The 14,462-nt window shown below is 60.0% G+C and overlaps 4 protein-coding genes across 4 annotated transcripts; 1 reads left to right on the plus strand and 3 right to left on the minus strand.

Moving 5' to 3' along the window:
• Positions 1-1,143: 1,143 nt before the first annotated feature.
• Positions 1,144-2,997, minus strand: BXZ73DRAFT_106431 (uncharacterized protein; the record flags this gene model as incomplete). The annotated part of the gene is made up of 4 exons (XM_048016629.1): positions 1,144-1,244; positions 2,263-2,457; positions 2,489-2,651; positions 2,887-2,997. 4 exons carry the CDS (start codon positions 2,995-2,997, stop codon positions 1,144-1,146), a joined length of 570 nt encoding a protein of 189 aa, XP_047872682.1.
• Positions 2,998-3,740: 743 nt separating this feature from the next.
• BXZ73DRAFT_7723 (uncharacterized protein) lies at positions 3,741-4,127 on the minus strand (the record flags this gene model as incomplete). Its single annotated transcript, XM_048022624.1, has 1 exon — positions 3,741-4,127. A coding segment is annotated over one exon (387 nt), but the record flags the coding sequence as incomplete, so codon positions are not given.
• Positions 4,128-7,996: 3,869 nt separating this feature from the next.
• On the plus strand, positions 7,997-9,205 carry BXZ73DRAFT_92733 (heterokaryon incompatibility protein-domain-containing protein; the record flags this gene model as incomplete). The annotated part of the gene is made up of 3 exons (XM_048026468.1): positions 7,997-8,200; positions 8,626-9,145; positions 9,171-9,205. The coding sequence occupies 3 exons, from the start codon at positions 7,997-7,999 to the stop codon at positions 9,203-9,205; spliced, it is 759 nt and encodes a 252-aa protein (XP_047872684.1).
• A 1,462-nt stretch (positions 9,206-10,667) lies between these two features.
• On the minus strand, positions 10,668-11,482 carry BXZ73DRAFT_81529 (uncharacterized protein; the record flags this gene model as incomplete). The annotated part of the gene is made up of 5 exons (XM_048023521.1): positions 10,668-10,744; positions 10,811-10,928; positions 11,037-11,080; positions 11,134-11,205; positions 11,320-11,482. The coding sequence occupies 5 exons, from the start codon at positions 11,480-11,482 to the stop codon at positions 10,668-10,670; spliced, it is 474 nt and encodes a 157-aa protein (XP_047872685.1).
• Positions 11,483-14,462: the final 2,980 nt, after the last annotated feature.

Raw genomic sequence — 14,462 nt, forward strand, 5'->3', positions numbered from 1 at the left:
AAACGGCCTTATCTCAAGACCTCTTCCCAGTCGCATTGGTAGAGCTTCAAGCTGCAGAGGTCATAGCTTGTCGAATCATTGGATATCGAGGAGGATGGGGCCCGGGAGCAGAACATTACTTATTGGGAGTTCACTGGCAGCTGGGCCGAACTAGGCTCGGCGTCGCTTGACGGGCAAGGTCGTGCACGACTTGCACCCGACCACTGCCGGCAGCGCCCCAAGTTCCAACATGTTTGCAGGACTGTATTTGCGCTAGGAAGCCAGAGTTGGTGGAGTGGCTGCGCGGTGACTCGGTGAGGCCGTATACTTATATCCTCGAGGCTCACGGGCACCGCGTTCTCTGCCGCGCGCACCATTCGCGCGCTCACGAACCAACCGTATAGCTCAATGCAGACTTCTCATGCACCCCGCGCGCGCCATGGATCACCCTTGGAGGAGCGCATGATCATCTACTATCATCAACATATCATCGACTACAGCTTTTTGTCTAAACTACTAGTGCCTGTAGTAGATCCATCATATCCTGTATGCGGCCACGGAATGTGATCAAATGTCATATCAAAGCCGAATGAATATCAGCTGCTACCGTTCTACTGCCATCATTTGTCGCGCGGACAATAGACGACCTGTCCCGATATGGCAGTGTCGCGTGCTATCGGGCGCTACCGTGAAAAACACCTTTTGCTGATGTAGCGCGCCTCAACGCGTGCCTCCGTCGCGGGGTCTTTGTGGCCGTACTTGGTATCGGGGACGGCGTGCCGACTCAAGTTCGCAAGCGCGACCGCGGCGTTGGCACACTAGGAGCATCTCCTGTCGACGGCGTCCTTCTTGATCTTGCAGAGGACCTCGGGCGGCGCGGCGTGGCCAAGGAAGTAGTCCAGGACCTGGAAGTACTCGCCCAGAGGGCCGGGATGGACTCAGCGAGCGCGGAAGGGTAACCAGAGAAGCCGGAGTGGGGGATGCCGCAAAGGCGCATGACGAGCACAACGGGGAGGTAGAAGGAGTAGCATGCGGTCTTCAAGGGACAAGGAAGTGCGGTGAAGCAAAAGGCGGGACGGCGTCCGCTGGACGCGAGCTTGATGGTGCCGACGATGCGCGCGAACGACTCGTTCTCTGAGCTCGAGGACATCCCTACAGCGCGATTTACGCTTCGTAATGCTCTTCCAAGTCAATGACGATGTCGTCGCGCATTTCCGGGGTGTCGGCAAAGTAGACGGTGGGGTCGGGGACGACAGCGATAGTGTCTGGTATAGATCGATGGAGTGGACGGTGGAGCGCAGGTCGATGAGCGTCCTCGGTGCATGACCCGCGCCATGCTCTGAACGCGGAGCGACGCCCTCCGCGACGCCCCTCGAGGCCTCCACCTGCATGCGCGATGAGAAAGGGTTCGAAGACCCGAGGGTAGAAACAACGCACCATATGCCCGGTGATCCAGCACCTCCCCTGTCCGGTGCAACTTCTTTCGGCTCGCTCGGAAGTGCAGCGCATACAGTTGATGAACTCGTTGAGTTTGGGGGCTCACTGCAAAATCTCGCGAGCTGTTATCTCTGGCACACGCAGAGGCAACGCAGGTCTTCCCGGCCAGAGCACGACGCGACTACGCGTCGAAGTTTGTACGCCCTGGCAGCCCTGACCTCCACAGGATGAGTGAGCGCCGAGGATCGCAGTCACGACCGAGAGACGTTGGCGAGACTTGCGTAGCTGAACATGTTGGTGGGAATGGAGGGAGGAACAACATCAGGAAAAACCCAAATTCCTATTGAGAGGTAATATAGTGGTAAGCCGATATACACCAACATACTGCAGCTGTTCCAACTCACCGCAGTTTACGGACACTATCGCCTTCCTTCTGGTCGCTTATGGAGTGAATAAGGTATAATTTAGAGTGTTTGAGTGTGTGTAGTGGATATCTGTACATGTAGTTAGCCAGTAATGGTACTTTCGACTGGATCCTGACCAGTATACGATAATCCCCCACTGCTCACACATCAGCACGCATAAATGGATCGTACAGAAAACTGTTATTGCTTCATGGTCTAAATACTGCGACAACCTTGCCTTGTGCGACAAATGCAATCGCGGGCTGGGTGCAGTGGGTAACGAGACAGGGGCATTGCAGCCCGACGAGGAGACCTGTCGGTGTGGATCCAACGGCGCGTGACTCAGCGAGTCGGGCATAGTGATCACTGCGTGTGCGGTGTGTGCCGGGCGTATACCGTTGGTGCGAAAATGCTCAGTGGGAGCATCGCGCGGTTGCCATACTGCGCGTGGAGGTCGGGGACAGGTCATCATGCGAGGACACGTGCGGGACGTACGTCGCGCAGTCAGGGATGACCACGCGCGGGGTGAGCAGGGTGTAGGCTGAAGCACTGGCGGCGATCGGCTCGAGGGGGAAGCAGCTGTCACACTCGCCACAGACGCTGCACATGAGCGCATTGACAATTTGATGTTCAGCAGCTGTCGTGGAGCGTTAGAAACTCGCACCCACCCAGGGGCCAGGCGCGCCCGCGAGTCGATGACCCGTTCTTTGCGCCCAGCATCTGGTAGTAGAGAGTCACCGTCCGAACGGGGTCGATGGGTCGGATGTGTTCTACGCGGGGGACATTGACGTCGATATGGAAGACTCCGGGGTATAGGAGATGCCCGGCGTGCTGTACAAGCCACACGAGGAGCCCACGCTACGCGGTGGGGTGCCAACGTGGATGGTAACGGGAGGAAAGATGGGTTTTGGCAGCGAAGCGGAAGGTGGTTGCTGCGTCTTTTTGGTGAACGCAGACGCGACGATGTAGGGAGTGGTGGGGTGCATTGGTGATGACACTGGAGATGGGAGAACGTACGTATTACGGCCCCGCGTGCGTAAGCAATGAAGGCGACAAGGGGACTCACGGTCACTGTTGGTGCAAGCTCGAGCCAGAGGACCAGATAGCGAACTGTAGCCGCTTCTTGAGCAACGAGGGATAGCAAACAGTACTTGAAGGGACCAGAGACGGCAGTCATGGGGGGGCAGAGGGTGCCTGAGACGAAACTAGATGGTGCTTGTGGCAGTCGAAGTGCGCAATACTTAGCGTGTGCCAGAGGCTTGATGGAGAGGAATAGTGGTATGCTGGGGACAAGATGAGGCAGGGAGCGTGGAGGAAGCGAGAAGACGACCTGAACTTGAGCAATTATTGTATCTCGAAAAAGAGGGTGCTGCATAGAGCAGACTGGACGGAGCATCTCGACTCTTTATTATTATTATTATTATTATTTTCAGGCCATCCCGCCGGTTCACATAGTGGCTACGTAAGTACCGTAGCGACGAAGACCCAGCGCTAGGTCAGTATCCCGCGTTCGTTTGACGCCCGCGTGGGCACGGGACCGCGCCCGAAGGCAGTTGCGGAACTTCGACGTCATCAGGCCGAGGGCGCCTGGCACCCCCTGTGGCGAGCGCGCGTTTGTCCGAGAAAAGAGTCCGCCGAGAAAGAGTCCGTGCGCTTCTAGGCCGCCTCACTTACCCCCGCTCAGGCTACTCGCGCTAGGACCGGCCTTATCAGGCGCCGGAAACTGCGCCTCGCGTTCCGGGAGGGCTCGCGATTGGGACCAGGTCACGCGCCCGTTGGGGCGCGCTCCTTGGGCGTGCGAGGGTTGGATGCCCGCGCGTCGTTCTTCGGCCGACGGCGGGGGCAGGTGGGGGAGTAGGCGGGATGCGCGCCTGTGCAAACCACGCACTTCGCCACGTGGACGGTGGGACCCGGGCGCTTGGCGAGCGCCTCGTGGTGGTGGGTGTGGTGCGGTCCGGCGCAGAAACCGCACGCCGGAGGCGCACGGCATCGGACGGCCGCGTGTCCGAACTGTTGGCAGTTCGAGCACTGGAGGGGGCGGTCGGGCACGCGCGCGAGGGTGCACGCGCGCGGGCCGATGTCGAAGAGCAGCCGCGACCCGTTGAGGGCGCGCAGCGACTTGAAGTCTTCGTCGTCGACTACGTCGACGAAGAGGGTGGCGGTGGTGGCGTCCGCGGCGTGGGGGCCCCAGTGGACGGAGGTGGTGGTGTCGGGGAGCGTCGCGCGGCCGTCGGACCACGCGGTGTCACCGGAGCGGTGAACGGCGTCCTGGAGGACGTCGAAGGGGGAGAGGGCGACGGGAGCACCGGCGTCGTCGAGCGCGGAGCACTCAACGTGGTGGTAGAGGACCGAGACCCGGTTGACGTACCTCGACGCGCGCAGGGGCGTGGGCGCGCTGAGGAGACGACCGAGCTGGTCGGCGAGGGCAGTGGCCTGGGCGTCCCAGGTCATAGGGGCGTCGCGGGGGCAGATCGCGGGCACGATCGTCCACCGCGTGCGCGCGGGGTTGGAGGAGAGACGGTCGATCTTGAAGTCGACCATCCGGCGGAGGACCTCGAGGGCCTTGGCGTCGCTCGAAGACGTGGGGGCGTGGGTGAGGTCGTGAGCGGCGTGGAGGTAGACCAGCCGGGCGGACCCGGCTGGGCGGCGGCGGCGGAGCGCGGCCAGCGTGTTCTGGAGCGCCGTCGGCGCGGCCTTGGCCGGGGCGACGGGAGCGGTGGCGGGGGGCGGGGCAGGGGCCGTGGGAACGGCGGCTGCCGCGGGGCGCGCGACGAAACCCTTGCGGGCCGCGCCGGTCGCCCCCTTCCCCTTCCTCTTGGCGCCGGCGCGTGCAACCGTTGCCCATGTGGGCGCGGGGACGCTGGCCGGGGCCGCAGGGCCGGGGGCAGGCTGGGTCGGGGCCCCAAAGGGCCTGGCTGGAAGGGCCGCGACGCCAGTAGGCGCCGCAGGCGTGGGAGGTGGGGGCACAAAGCCGACCACGGGGGCGGCCTCGAGGGCGGGGGCAGGCGGGGGGGAGGCCGGAGGCGCCGCCTGGAGGGGAGGGGCGGGGAGGGGCGCAGTCGGGGGGAGCTCGACGGGGGCGACGTCCATGGCGTCGGCCGCAGCCGGAGGGGGAGGGGGGCGGCCGCGCGGGCTGCCTTGTCGCGGAAGTGGGCCGCGGCGTTGGCGTAGTCCATGGCCAGCACGCACTGCATGGTGTGCTGGGTCCAGAACTGAGAGAGAGCGTCGCCGGACTGGCCAGGCGCCCTGTTGAAGAGGTCGGAGGCCTCCGCAAAGTTGTCGTTGTTGAGGGGGCCGAGCTTGAGCGCGATCCCGAAGATGTGGAGGAGGAGCTCCCGCACCGTGGGGGCGTCAGGAGCAGCGGGGGGAGGGGGTGCAGGGGCAGGAGCAGGGGCGGGGGCCGGGGTCCGGCTCTTGCGGCGGCGGGGGGAGCGCACGGTGAAGAGTTCGTCCTCACTGTCAGTCCAGGCGCCGTCGGGGTTGCCGCCGGCGAGGATGGTGGAGGAGGCCGTGAGGGCCTGTTGGAGGACGCGCTGGTAGTCGCGGTCGGTCTCCCAGGCCATGTCGTCGGCCGGGGGAGGTGCTTTCTTCTTGCCCTTCTTCGAAGAGGGCGACATCGTACAGGGGTAGGGTGGGGAGAGGTGGTAGGCGCTGGAGGAGATGGTGGTGGTACGAAGTCAAGGAGGGATGGAGCATCTCGACTCGCGCGCGCGGTGAATGTGGGCAAGACGCGATCACGGGATATGGTCGCCATATGTACTAGCGCCCATGCCCAACGCGCGACGCGCGTCCCCGCTCCATGCTGGCCACCTTCACCGCCTCCACCTCCTCCTCCACCACCTCCATCCTCCTCTGTCAAACTCCCCACGCTGGTTTTCTCCGCTGCCCAGTCCTCGGACCTCCACCTTACCCACCTCACCAGCCACGCCCTGGGTCACGCCCTCTTTCTTTTCCTCCACGGCCTTGAAGACGACAATGAGCCCCAGAGCTCTTTCTTCGCCGTTGCGCGCCCCCAGCAGGTACGTCCCGCGCTTCCGTGGGCTCCCTTAGGCCACTAATCCCCGTCTCGTTCGTGCTACTGTCGACGTCCACCCCTCCGCCCGAGATCAAGGAGTCTTCGACGGCGGCGGTCCATCCGTCTTTCTTAGGAATCTGTGACTTGTGAGTGCCTCTCTCGCAATCTCCCGCCCGTGCCCCCGTTCACCGCGACGTACCCCCGTTACATTTGGACAGCACACCAACGGTGTGTGTTCGCTTTCGTCTCGCGGTCGTTTCGTGCCCGGCAAATGCCCAGAAGGGCAGGGCTCGCTCTGTATCGAAGGGCGCGATGGATAGATCGAGGCGCAATGGTTACACTGCGCCCCCGCCAATTTCCGTTTTGAACAAGGATGACGAAATGCACGACCTGGACGACAACGCACACAACGAGCCCGACGAACCTCAACATGGTCATCGAGTGGATGTGGTCTAGGATCACAAGCATCTTCGTCACCGGTGAGGCGGCGTACTTCCCTCCGTCCGCTTTGCTTTGCTGACCTGTTTTCTCCCCCGTGCATGCCCTGACGTACGCACAGAGCCCCGCACGATACGCGCTGGCCTGGCGTAAGCACGTGCTCCACAGCCGTGTCCGCTCCCAGGACATCCTCGTCATCCCCATCCACGTCTACGTCCTGACAGCGGGTGGTGTCAACAGCGGCACCAGTGTTCTCCCCCGGGTACTTTTCGGCGAGCGGTCGCGCCTTGCAGCATGCGAGCGTCAGCGTACTGACGGTCCCGCTCGAGTGGACGTTCATCGTCTCCAAGGTCGACGGCTCGCCCGCTGCTGCCCCTGGTGCAGGGGCGGGGGCGACTCCAGGCGCAAACGGGGGGCGCTGTCGAGTGTGGTGCGCTTGATGTGGTCCCTGAGAGGACCGGCGGGTGGACGGTGCGCGAAAGGCCTGAGAGGGCCGCTCTTGCGCGCACACGTTGGTCGCGGCGGCGACGGGCGCAAGTGCTCGTCTGTGACGCGAGCGGCGTGCACTCTGTATCTGCGCGCGTGCGCAACCGGCCACCTCACGCAGAGGCCCGTTAGCACGAGGCTTCTTCGTCTTCATATACATTCTCCCCGTGCACGCATTCTCGGCCCCGCACTTCTCCCTCTCTGCGCGCACCTACAGTACCATTTATATTGCGTCACCATTGCTCGTTGATATGTACATCTATGTCGCTGTAGCTGGATCCTGGTCTTGTCTGCATCCGATACTAAATCAATGTGCATGGTTGCGCTATATTGCATGGATGATGAGTGCTACTACTCGATATCCAGTGCTTGAATCAGTGATCTACGGACATGAGTGAGACTAAATGTGCCTGGTGAGGGCCTGCTCTTGCGACTAACTCTTCCTTCTCCATGTAATGGTCTCTCATTAGCAGAGGGGTAAGCGAAAAATAATACTTATGAATAACGCAATAATCGGGCTCATTAGCCCTCACAAGCCTCAGTAACGTCTCATTATGGATTTGGGTTTTTCCTGATGAACTCACCAGTGAAAGCGGTGACTGAGCCCGTACACCGCTTGGCGTGCTCCTCGCCGACCAAAGATGACGCGATGACGAGGGGTGACAATGAACGCGCCATAGTCGCATCTTGCGCTTCACATATTTATATGTAGGCCAAGATGGCATAGACGGCGAGGTTGTCAAAGAGAGTGCAAACACGAGGGAAGCCTCCCGTGGGCAGTACGCGTGGAGACACTTGACCGTCGTAAGATGTCATAGCAGGCGAAGAGCAGTTCTGGAGCATAGATCAGCGAGATGGGTGTTCGGAGGTACGTGACGGGTATGCGCGGTGGTACGCTGTCGGGAGACAAGTGGACCTAACCCTGAGGCGAGGTTCCGCGTTCGCGCCGACTCTCGAGTCACTCTTACAGCAAACTGAGATCGTGCGGAAATCGTACGTGGGTGCTTCGCGATTGTGCCGATATCCACTACCTCGATCCTTGAGGCCTTGAGGCTTCACTACGCTTTTGTTGGTCATTGCGCGTTACGCTTTTCCTTGCCGACCTCCGGGACACGATTATCCAGGCAAAATCGACATCTGAGGGCAGTGGGCACCCACTTGTGCTGTTTGTACCTCTTCGTGAGTCCGATATCCGTCGTCATCTCGCGCTTTGTCTCAAATTTGCTGCATCATAGTCATGTGGCTGCTGGGAACTGCCCGCGCCAACCTCGTTTTCTTCCCTCGTCCTGAGCATGTTCCAGAGCCCGGATATGCCATCTTGTCGCACACTTGGGGCCCCAGAGAAGACACCTTCCAAGCGGTTCAGAAGCTGAATGAAGAGGCCAAACAAGCGACGCCTGCGGATGCTCTCAAGGCTCGCATTTCCGAACTTTCCCTACAGGTTCGAACACGCGAGATCGACCATCAGCTCCTTTCGGTCGCACTCGCCGAGGAGAAAGCTGCGCGGCAGAAGCTCGAGCGTCAAGTGCAGCATCTCATGCGTGTAGTCGGTACGAAGGGGTCCGACCCTCAAGCGAGCATGCATCGTCAGCAAGACTCCGGTATGTGCGGCTAAGATACGGCCTCCCTGAGTACCGTCTAACTTGTGCACTCACTGCGCTTCTAGAATCGCTCATGTCTCTAACCGGACCGTATTCTCGAAGCAATCACTGTGTCGTTGATCAGTCAGAGCAGGGGCACTCCACATCGTCCGCTCCCGTCGTCCTCGATGCCTTTCCTCCGCCGCCACGTACCATCCTCTCCTCACCCCCATGGTTTAACCCTCGCGACAAACTGTCCCCCAAAGTTCGCGCGTTTCTCCAAGAGGCGGAGAAGTTTGAGTACGAATTCGCCTGGGTGGACACCTGCTGTATCGATAAGACGAGCAGTGCCGAGCTGTCCGAGGCCATCAATTCCATGTTCCAATACTACTCGCATTCTGCCGTCTGCTACGTCTATCTCAGCGACGTCCCATCCATTCCATACGAAGAGAGCTTTCGGCGGAGCAAATGGCATTTCCGTGGATGGACACTCCAGGAGCTTCTCGCGTCACCTGTCGTGCTCTTCTTCTCCGAGCAGTGGGAACTTCTCGGCACCAAGCACGACCTTGCTCAACTCCTGTATGAAGCAACCGGGGTTCCAGCCGCCGTTCTACGCTTCGAGACTGACATCCAACACATGTCCATCGTCGAGCGGTTGTCTTGGGCGTCGAGAAGGGAGACAACCAGGCCCGAAGACATCGCGTACTGCCTGTTCGGAATTTTCGGGATCAACATGCCGACCCTGTACGGTGAGGGCGGTGAGAAGGCATTCTATCGGCTTCTGGAAGAAATCATGAAGACGTCTCGTGATGCCTCCATCTTTCTTTGCAGACCATACGCAATCTACTCCAGCTGGAGAGAAATAAAGCAACAGAGTTTGATGTATAACATTGAATGCATTCGCAAAGAACTTCTTCCACAATCGCCTAAGGGATACGAGGGCAATGCTGTACATGAGAACACAGAGTTGGGCTTCCGCAAGCGCGAAGAAACGGTGCGTATCTCTCTATATTTCCGCAGGACGATCCTTGACGATTTCATTGCAGGATGCCCTATGCTACCCAAAATTCAACCTAACCCCTGATGGATTGATGCTTTCGGCGCCGGTGTTGAAGGTACCACCGGAACGAAGTAACACCTTGCTTGTCGATCTCTTCTACAGTCGAAGCACCAACTACAATAATTCCCACTCCCACGTTCCATGCTACTTGCTGATTCAAGCCTTGAAGTCACAGGGATTGTATTCTCGCATTGGCCCAATCATGTCTGTTGTCGAACCTCTTCCGGCCGATCTTGAATGGAAAATGGCCGAAATATGTATTCAACTACGGAGTTCGCGTCCTCTACTCAGTCGCAGTCTCAACTCCGGGGACCATGGACTTTTCAAGCTGCAGCGCTTCTGCGCCGAACAGCTATCCTCGTCAAGCGCCCCCTTCCACCTCTCCTTCGCAGGTCTCCTACAGGCTCTGAGTCCGTTCAGGTACTATGATTACCGCGCTCTTTCCGTCACCCCGGAGAATCGCTTAGGGCACAGTGTCCCGCAGCCGTTTCGCGATATCGAGATCGTGCTGTACTTCGTCGCCCCTCCCGACCACCGCGTTCTGTGCATCCAGTTAGGCACTTGCCACAACCACAGTTCCGCTTCACCCACCCCCTACCCCGTCGGAAATCGGTCGACGACCCCACAGACGCATTACGCTTCTTTGTTTGACTTGGAATCAAGCTCGGGATCCACTCAGGGGCGCGACAATCACCACCACATCGAGATGGACGGGTCGTGGCCGAAGACGCTTCAGCAGGAAATGGCGGGGAAGACGGTGGAGGCGACGTTCGCACCGAGCACTCTCGCCCCTCACGACGGCCACACGCTCGAGGTTACATTCCGGGTGTTCTAGGGGCGGAGGGACGGAACCAGACAGGTCTACGGAGCGGAGGCGGCGGATGAGCCGGCGAGGCAGAGTGCGGAGGACGTTGCGACAGTGATCGGACACTCGTAAGGTACATATCGCCGGATGTACCCTCGTACGCAAGCCACGTTGCTCTTCTGGCACAGAGTAACCGAGCTTGATAGTGACCTTCCACGCCGGGGCACGTGTATCCGCGACGGCCTGATGTCCCGCACGCTCGAGCGAGGGCTTGAAAGACGCGGAACGCTCGGCGCCACGTTCGCTCCCAGCACCCTCAGAACGCAGAGCCTGTACTCACATTTAATTAGCGACGCTGCTGGGAAGAAAGGGGCCCGTATGCCTAACCAACCTTAATGGTCACATCGCCCGCCTTCCCGCAGATATCCCCGACAGAATTCTGCCCCACGAGCCCGAGCGAGGGCTAGAACTCGGCGAGGATCGTCGCCTCAATGCCCTCCCGCCCGGCGATCGCGAGCCCGTACGCGTCCGACCTACCGACTGCGGCACGGGGGAGCCGTCCTCAGCACTCACTAAGACGGAAGACGGAAGGGAAATGGGACTCACGTAAAACGACCTGAGCCCTGAGGGTGATCGCGAGGAGCATGTCCGCGCCGGAGCGGATGCCGCCGTCCATTGGGACGGCGAACTTGGTCGACAGCTGCGCTGCCTTGCCTTTGGGGGACTGCGTGATGCGCCCGAGCGCGTGGATGGAGGGGTCGAGCCGTCAATCTGGCGGCCGCCTGGGAGGACACGTCGGTCGTGATGCGCGCGAGAGGGGCGAAGGACGCACCGTGGTTCGAGACGTCGATGCGCGTCGATCGCGAGCTCTGCATCCTGGACGAGGAGGGTGGGTGTATGCGCGAGACGTAGACAGAATGAACACGCACCTCGGGACTCAAGAGTCAAGACTCCCTTCATCACCGAAAGCCCCTCCCAGTGCTTGCGCGCGAAGCGCACGTCTTCCTAAGTCGTCCATTCACCGCCTCGCTCCCCCATGCCGCAGCAAGCCGCGTCGTCTCCTCGATGTGCGCGTCGCCAGACATGATGGGGTGTCGATTTCGGTGGGGTCGTACGGGAACGCCGGGACTTCGCTTTCGTCGGTGTGTGGTGCAGCCCTGCCATGGCGCCATGGAGCCACACGAACTTCGGGTCTGAGAGCGCGATCCGGATCCCGAGTCCGTGCGCGGAGGAGAGGAAGCCGCAGTCGAGGTTGAGGTAACGTCCTTCGATGGCCATGATGTCGACAGTGACGAAGAGCGCAGTGCAAACAGAGGTCTTCACGCAAGAGAGGGAGAGTAACTTGAGCGGGCTGCGGTCATGCGAAATGGGTATATGCGCAATTCGAGTTATATAACGACGTACCAGCTTAGCTGAAGCTAACGAGGTGCGCTGGGGTCGCTCGCCTCTTCGCCTTTCTCGAGCGAGCGCAAGATGGCGCTGCCGCGGATGAGTGAGATGTCGAGGACACCCGCGGCGCGCGCTGTCACATACTCAGCGTCGGCACGCATGATGCCTTGGTATCCGGTCGGGGCGATGAAGAGAGGCGTGGAGTAGGCGATATCTAAGAGCGTCGCCTGGTCCGTGGACAAAGTTTCGGGTTGAGACGCGGGAATCGGGAAAGGAAGAGACATATGCCGAGGGCACAATGGGGGACTTCATATGGCATGCGCGGCACGATCTGCGACGCACGAACTTGTTGCGACGTGCTCGGTAGGTCTCGCCCGTCTCCGTATGTCCTAAACAGGGAGTTGGGCGAATCTTTAGCGTGTTCGGGGAACGGTAGGAGGCAATTGAGCCAATGTAAACTCTGGATCGAGGGTGGAAAAAACGCACCTGGGTAGTCCTTCAACTTCTTCGCGTCCTCTTGGGACTTCAAAGCGACCACGGAGCTCAGAAGAGGCCTCTGGCGATAGGTGGGAAGCAGAGTGCACGGCTTGACGAAAGCGTGGAAGAGATGGAATCCTAGCTGTCGAGGCTGGTTCCAGTAAGAGGCAGCGCCCAGGGGCCAGCGTGAAAAAAACCCACTCGCCATCCGTCGACATAGGCACGACTTGCGAACTCCAAGAGGCTTCCTGGGCCCACGGCTGTTCTGAAGGCGCGTGCGTCGAGCAACTGTGCGTGGTTTGTGTCGTTCCAGAGCAAACGGCGAGAGCGGATGGCAGCATGGTGGGATGGAGGAGGCGGAAGTGTTCCAAGAGTCGCTGTGCGTCGAGTACGGCAGGCACCGGCCGCGGCCCGCCGACCGCCCGGGTGACAAAGCCCGACTCCGGATTGGTGAGCGGCTCCTCCTCCTCCTGGTCACCATCGTCTGCTCTTCCAGTGGTACGCCGTCCTTTGACTCTTTTGTTACTGCTTGTATGTGCGAATTAGTCGCTGCGCAAGCAGAAGTGATGTGTCGTGTTCCCAGTGATTATCTGCTGACGTACTCTCATGCATGTCTACCAGGTTTTAATTGTCGTTACACAGATTTTCTTCCGTGCTCGCGGCTCCTGTAGGCTGTGTACCATCGTTGTCGCCGCACACGGGGAATAGGCTGTCCCCAAGCCCATGGTAACTCGTACTTTCAGCGCAAGGAACACTAACTCGTCATGAAGACAGTGCGCAGTGATGCAGAAGCAGATAGTAGCTCGCCGCCATGTCCAACAACAGTCCGCCCGCCAAGCCGCGCTTCCGCCGTGTGCGTAACTTCGTCCCGAAACTTGTTCTCTAGATTTCCGAGGGCCCCGACTCACAGGCGGAGCCGTATCAAGTGTTCCTCTCGCAAGCACGTTGCGCCGTTTTGGCATCGTCGTTCCGCAAGTCGGACTGGGCGCGCGAGGGCCTCAAGTTTGGGTCCTAGGTCCGTCTTTTTTACGAACCCCGTGTATTGCCCTCCTCTCAACCTCGCCCACTACCACAGCTCGGCCCCGACGACGCGCTGTGCGCGCGGTCGGTGCCGTGCAGTCCAGGTGGGCTGAGTATGGAAGTACACGCGTCCCACCGTGACCATGTTTTTGGCGACGGCGCGGACGAACGCGGGGAGCCAGACGTCTTCGTAGACGTCCACCACGTGCTGGAGACATTCCGTATCTGTGTGCGGATCCGCGTGGAGGCCGCCGGGGATGTATGCGCCCTTCGTGTGCCGAGCGACCGCGCGCACCCGGGGGCATTCGCGCGATGGAGAGCATGGTCGTTGGGGGGAGATATGGCGTCAGGACGCGCCGTCGGAGATGGAGAATGGGGTCACTTAAGTTCTACCTGTGTGCGCTCTAGTCAGCGGTGCACAGACCGAGTGGCCGCGCGCCGCAGCACATAAGCTCGCACCCAATCTCGCATGGGAAGGGGGCACGGGGACATCTTGACGTACCGGCACACGTTGACTTTGGCTGAGAAGCGAGACGACGTCCTGTGCGATTTCGCGAGCTTGCGAGCCAGAGTTCTAGTACCAGACGATCGCGGTGCCGCGTTTCCCTTCCGAGCCCTTGACGAACGACTTCAGATGTGTGAACGAACGTTGCATCCTGTTGACCGCATATCGGACTCAGACGACACAAGCATAACAGACACTTATACTTGCCAGTACGTGAACGCGGCGCGGTTGACTGGGCGCGGCTCGTCTTCTGAGGCGTCGCGATTTAGGGAAATGGTATATTCAAGTCAATTTTGACACAGATTCTACGGCACTACGACAACGTACAAGGGGCACTCAAGCGGGCTATCTCCTTCGTCCACATGATAAAGTACACAACTGTAGCAATTCACCGTCGTTTCTGACCCTTGGATCTGTATGCACTTTGGAACAAGTCCTTGTCAGCTTTAGCCTCCCCCGGAGTCCACCGCTTCGTGCCGTTGGCATACTTGCGGAACAATTCCAGCAGCACGGAATGGTCCTTCAACGGACCGTTCTCTTTGGCCATGGGAAAAGGATTGTTATCACACTCCTTGGAAGGGAGCATCCAAGGAGGCCCGCTGTCTCCCGTATCCACCATGGTGCCCTTGTCGAGGTCTCCGGCGGCCTCACCGGCGCTATCATCGGCGTCATCTATATCCATGGTGTCCTTGTCGGGGTCTCCGGCGGCCTCACCGGCGCTGTCGTCGGCGGAGTCATCTACATCCATCGCATCATCGGCTTCTCCATCCGCCTCGCCGTCATCTTCGTTGTCACTGGAGGTCGCCGGGCTACTAGCGCGCTGCGGCCGTGGTAATATTGAAGAGTAATGCTTCATGTAGTCATCTA

The sequence above is a fragment of the Epithele typhae genome, assembly GCF_022376455.1.
Source record: "Epithele typhae strain CBS 203.58 chromosome Unknown BXZ73scaffold_83, whole genome shotgun sequence".
In the NCBI taxonomy this organism is placed as follows: Eukaryota; Fungi; Basidiomycota; class Agaricomycetes; order Polyporales; family Epitheliaceae; genus Epithele; species Epithele typhae.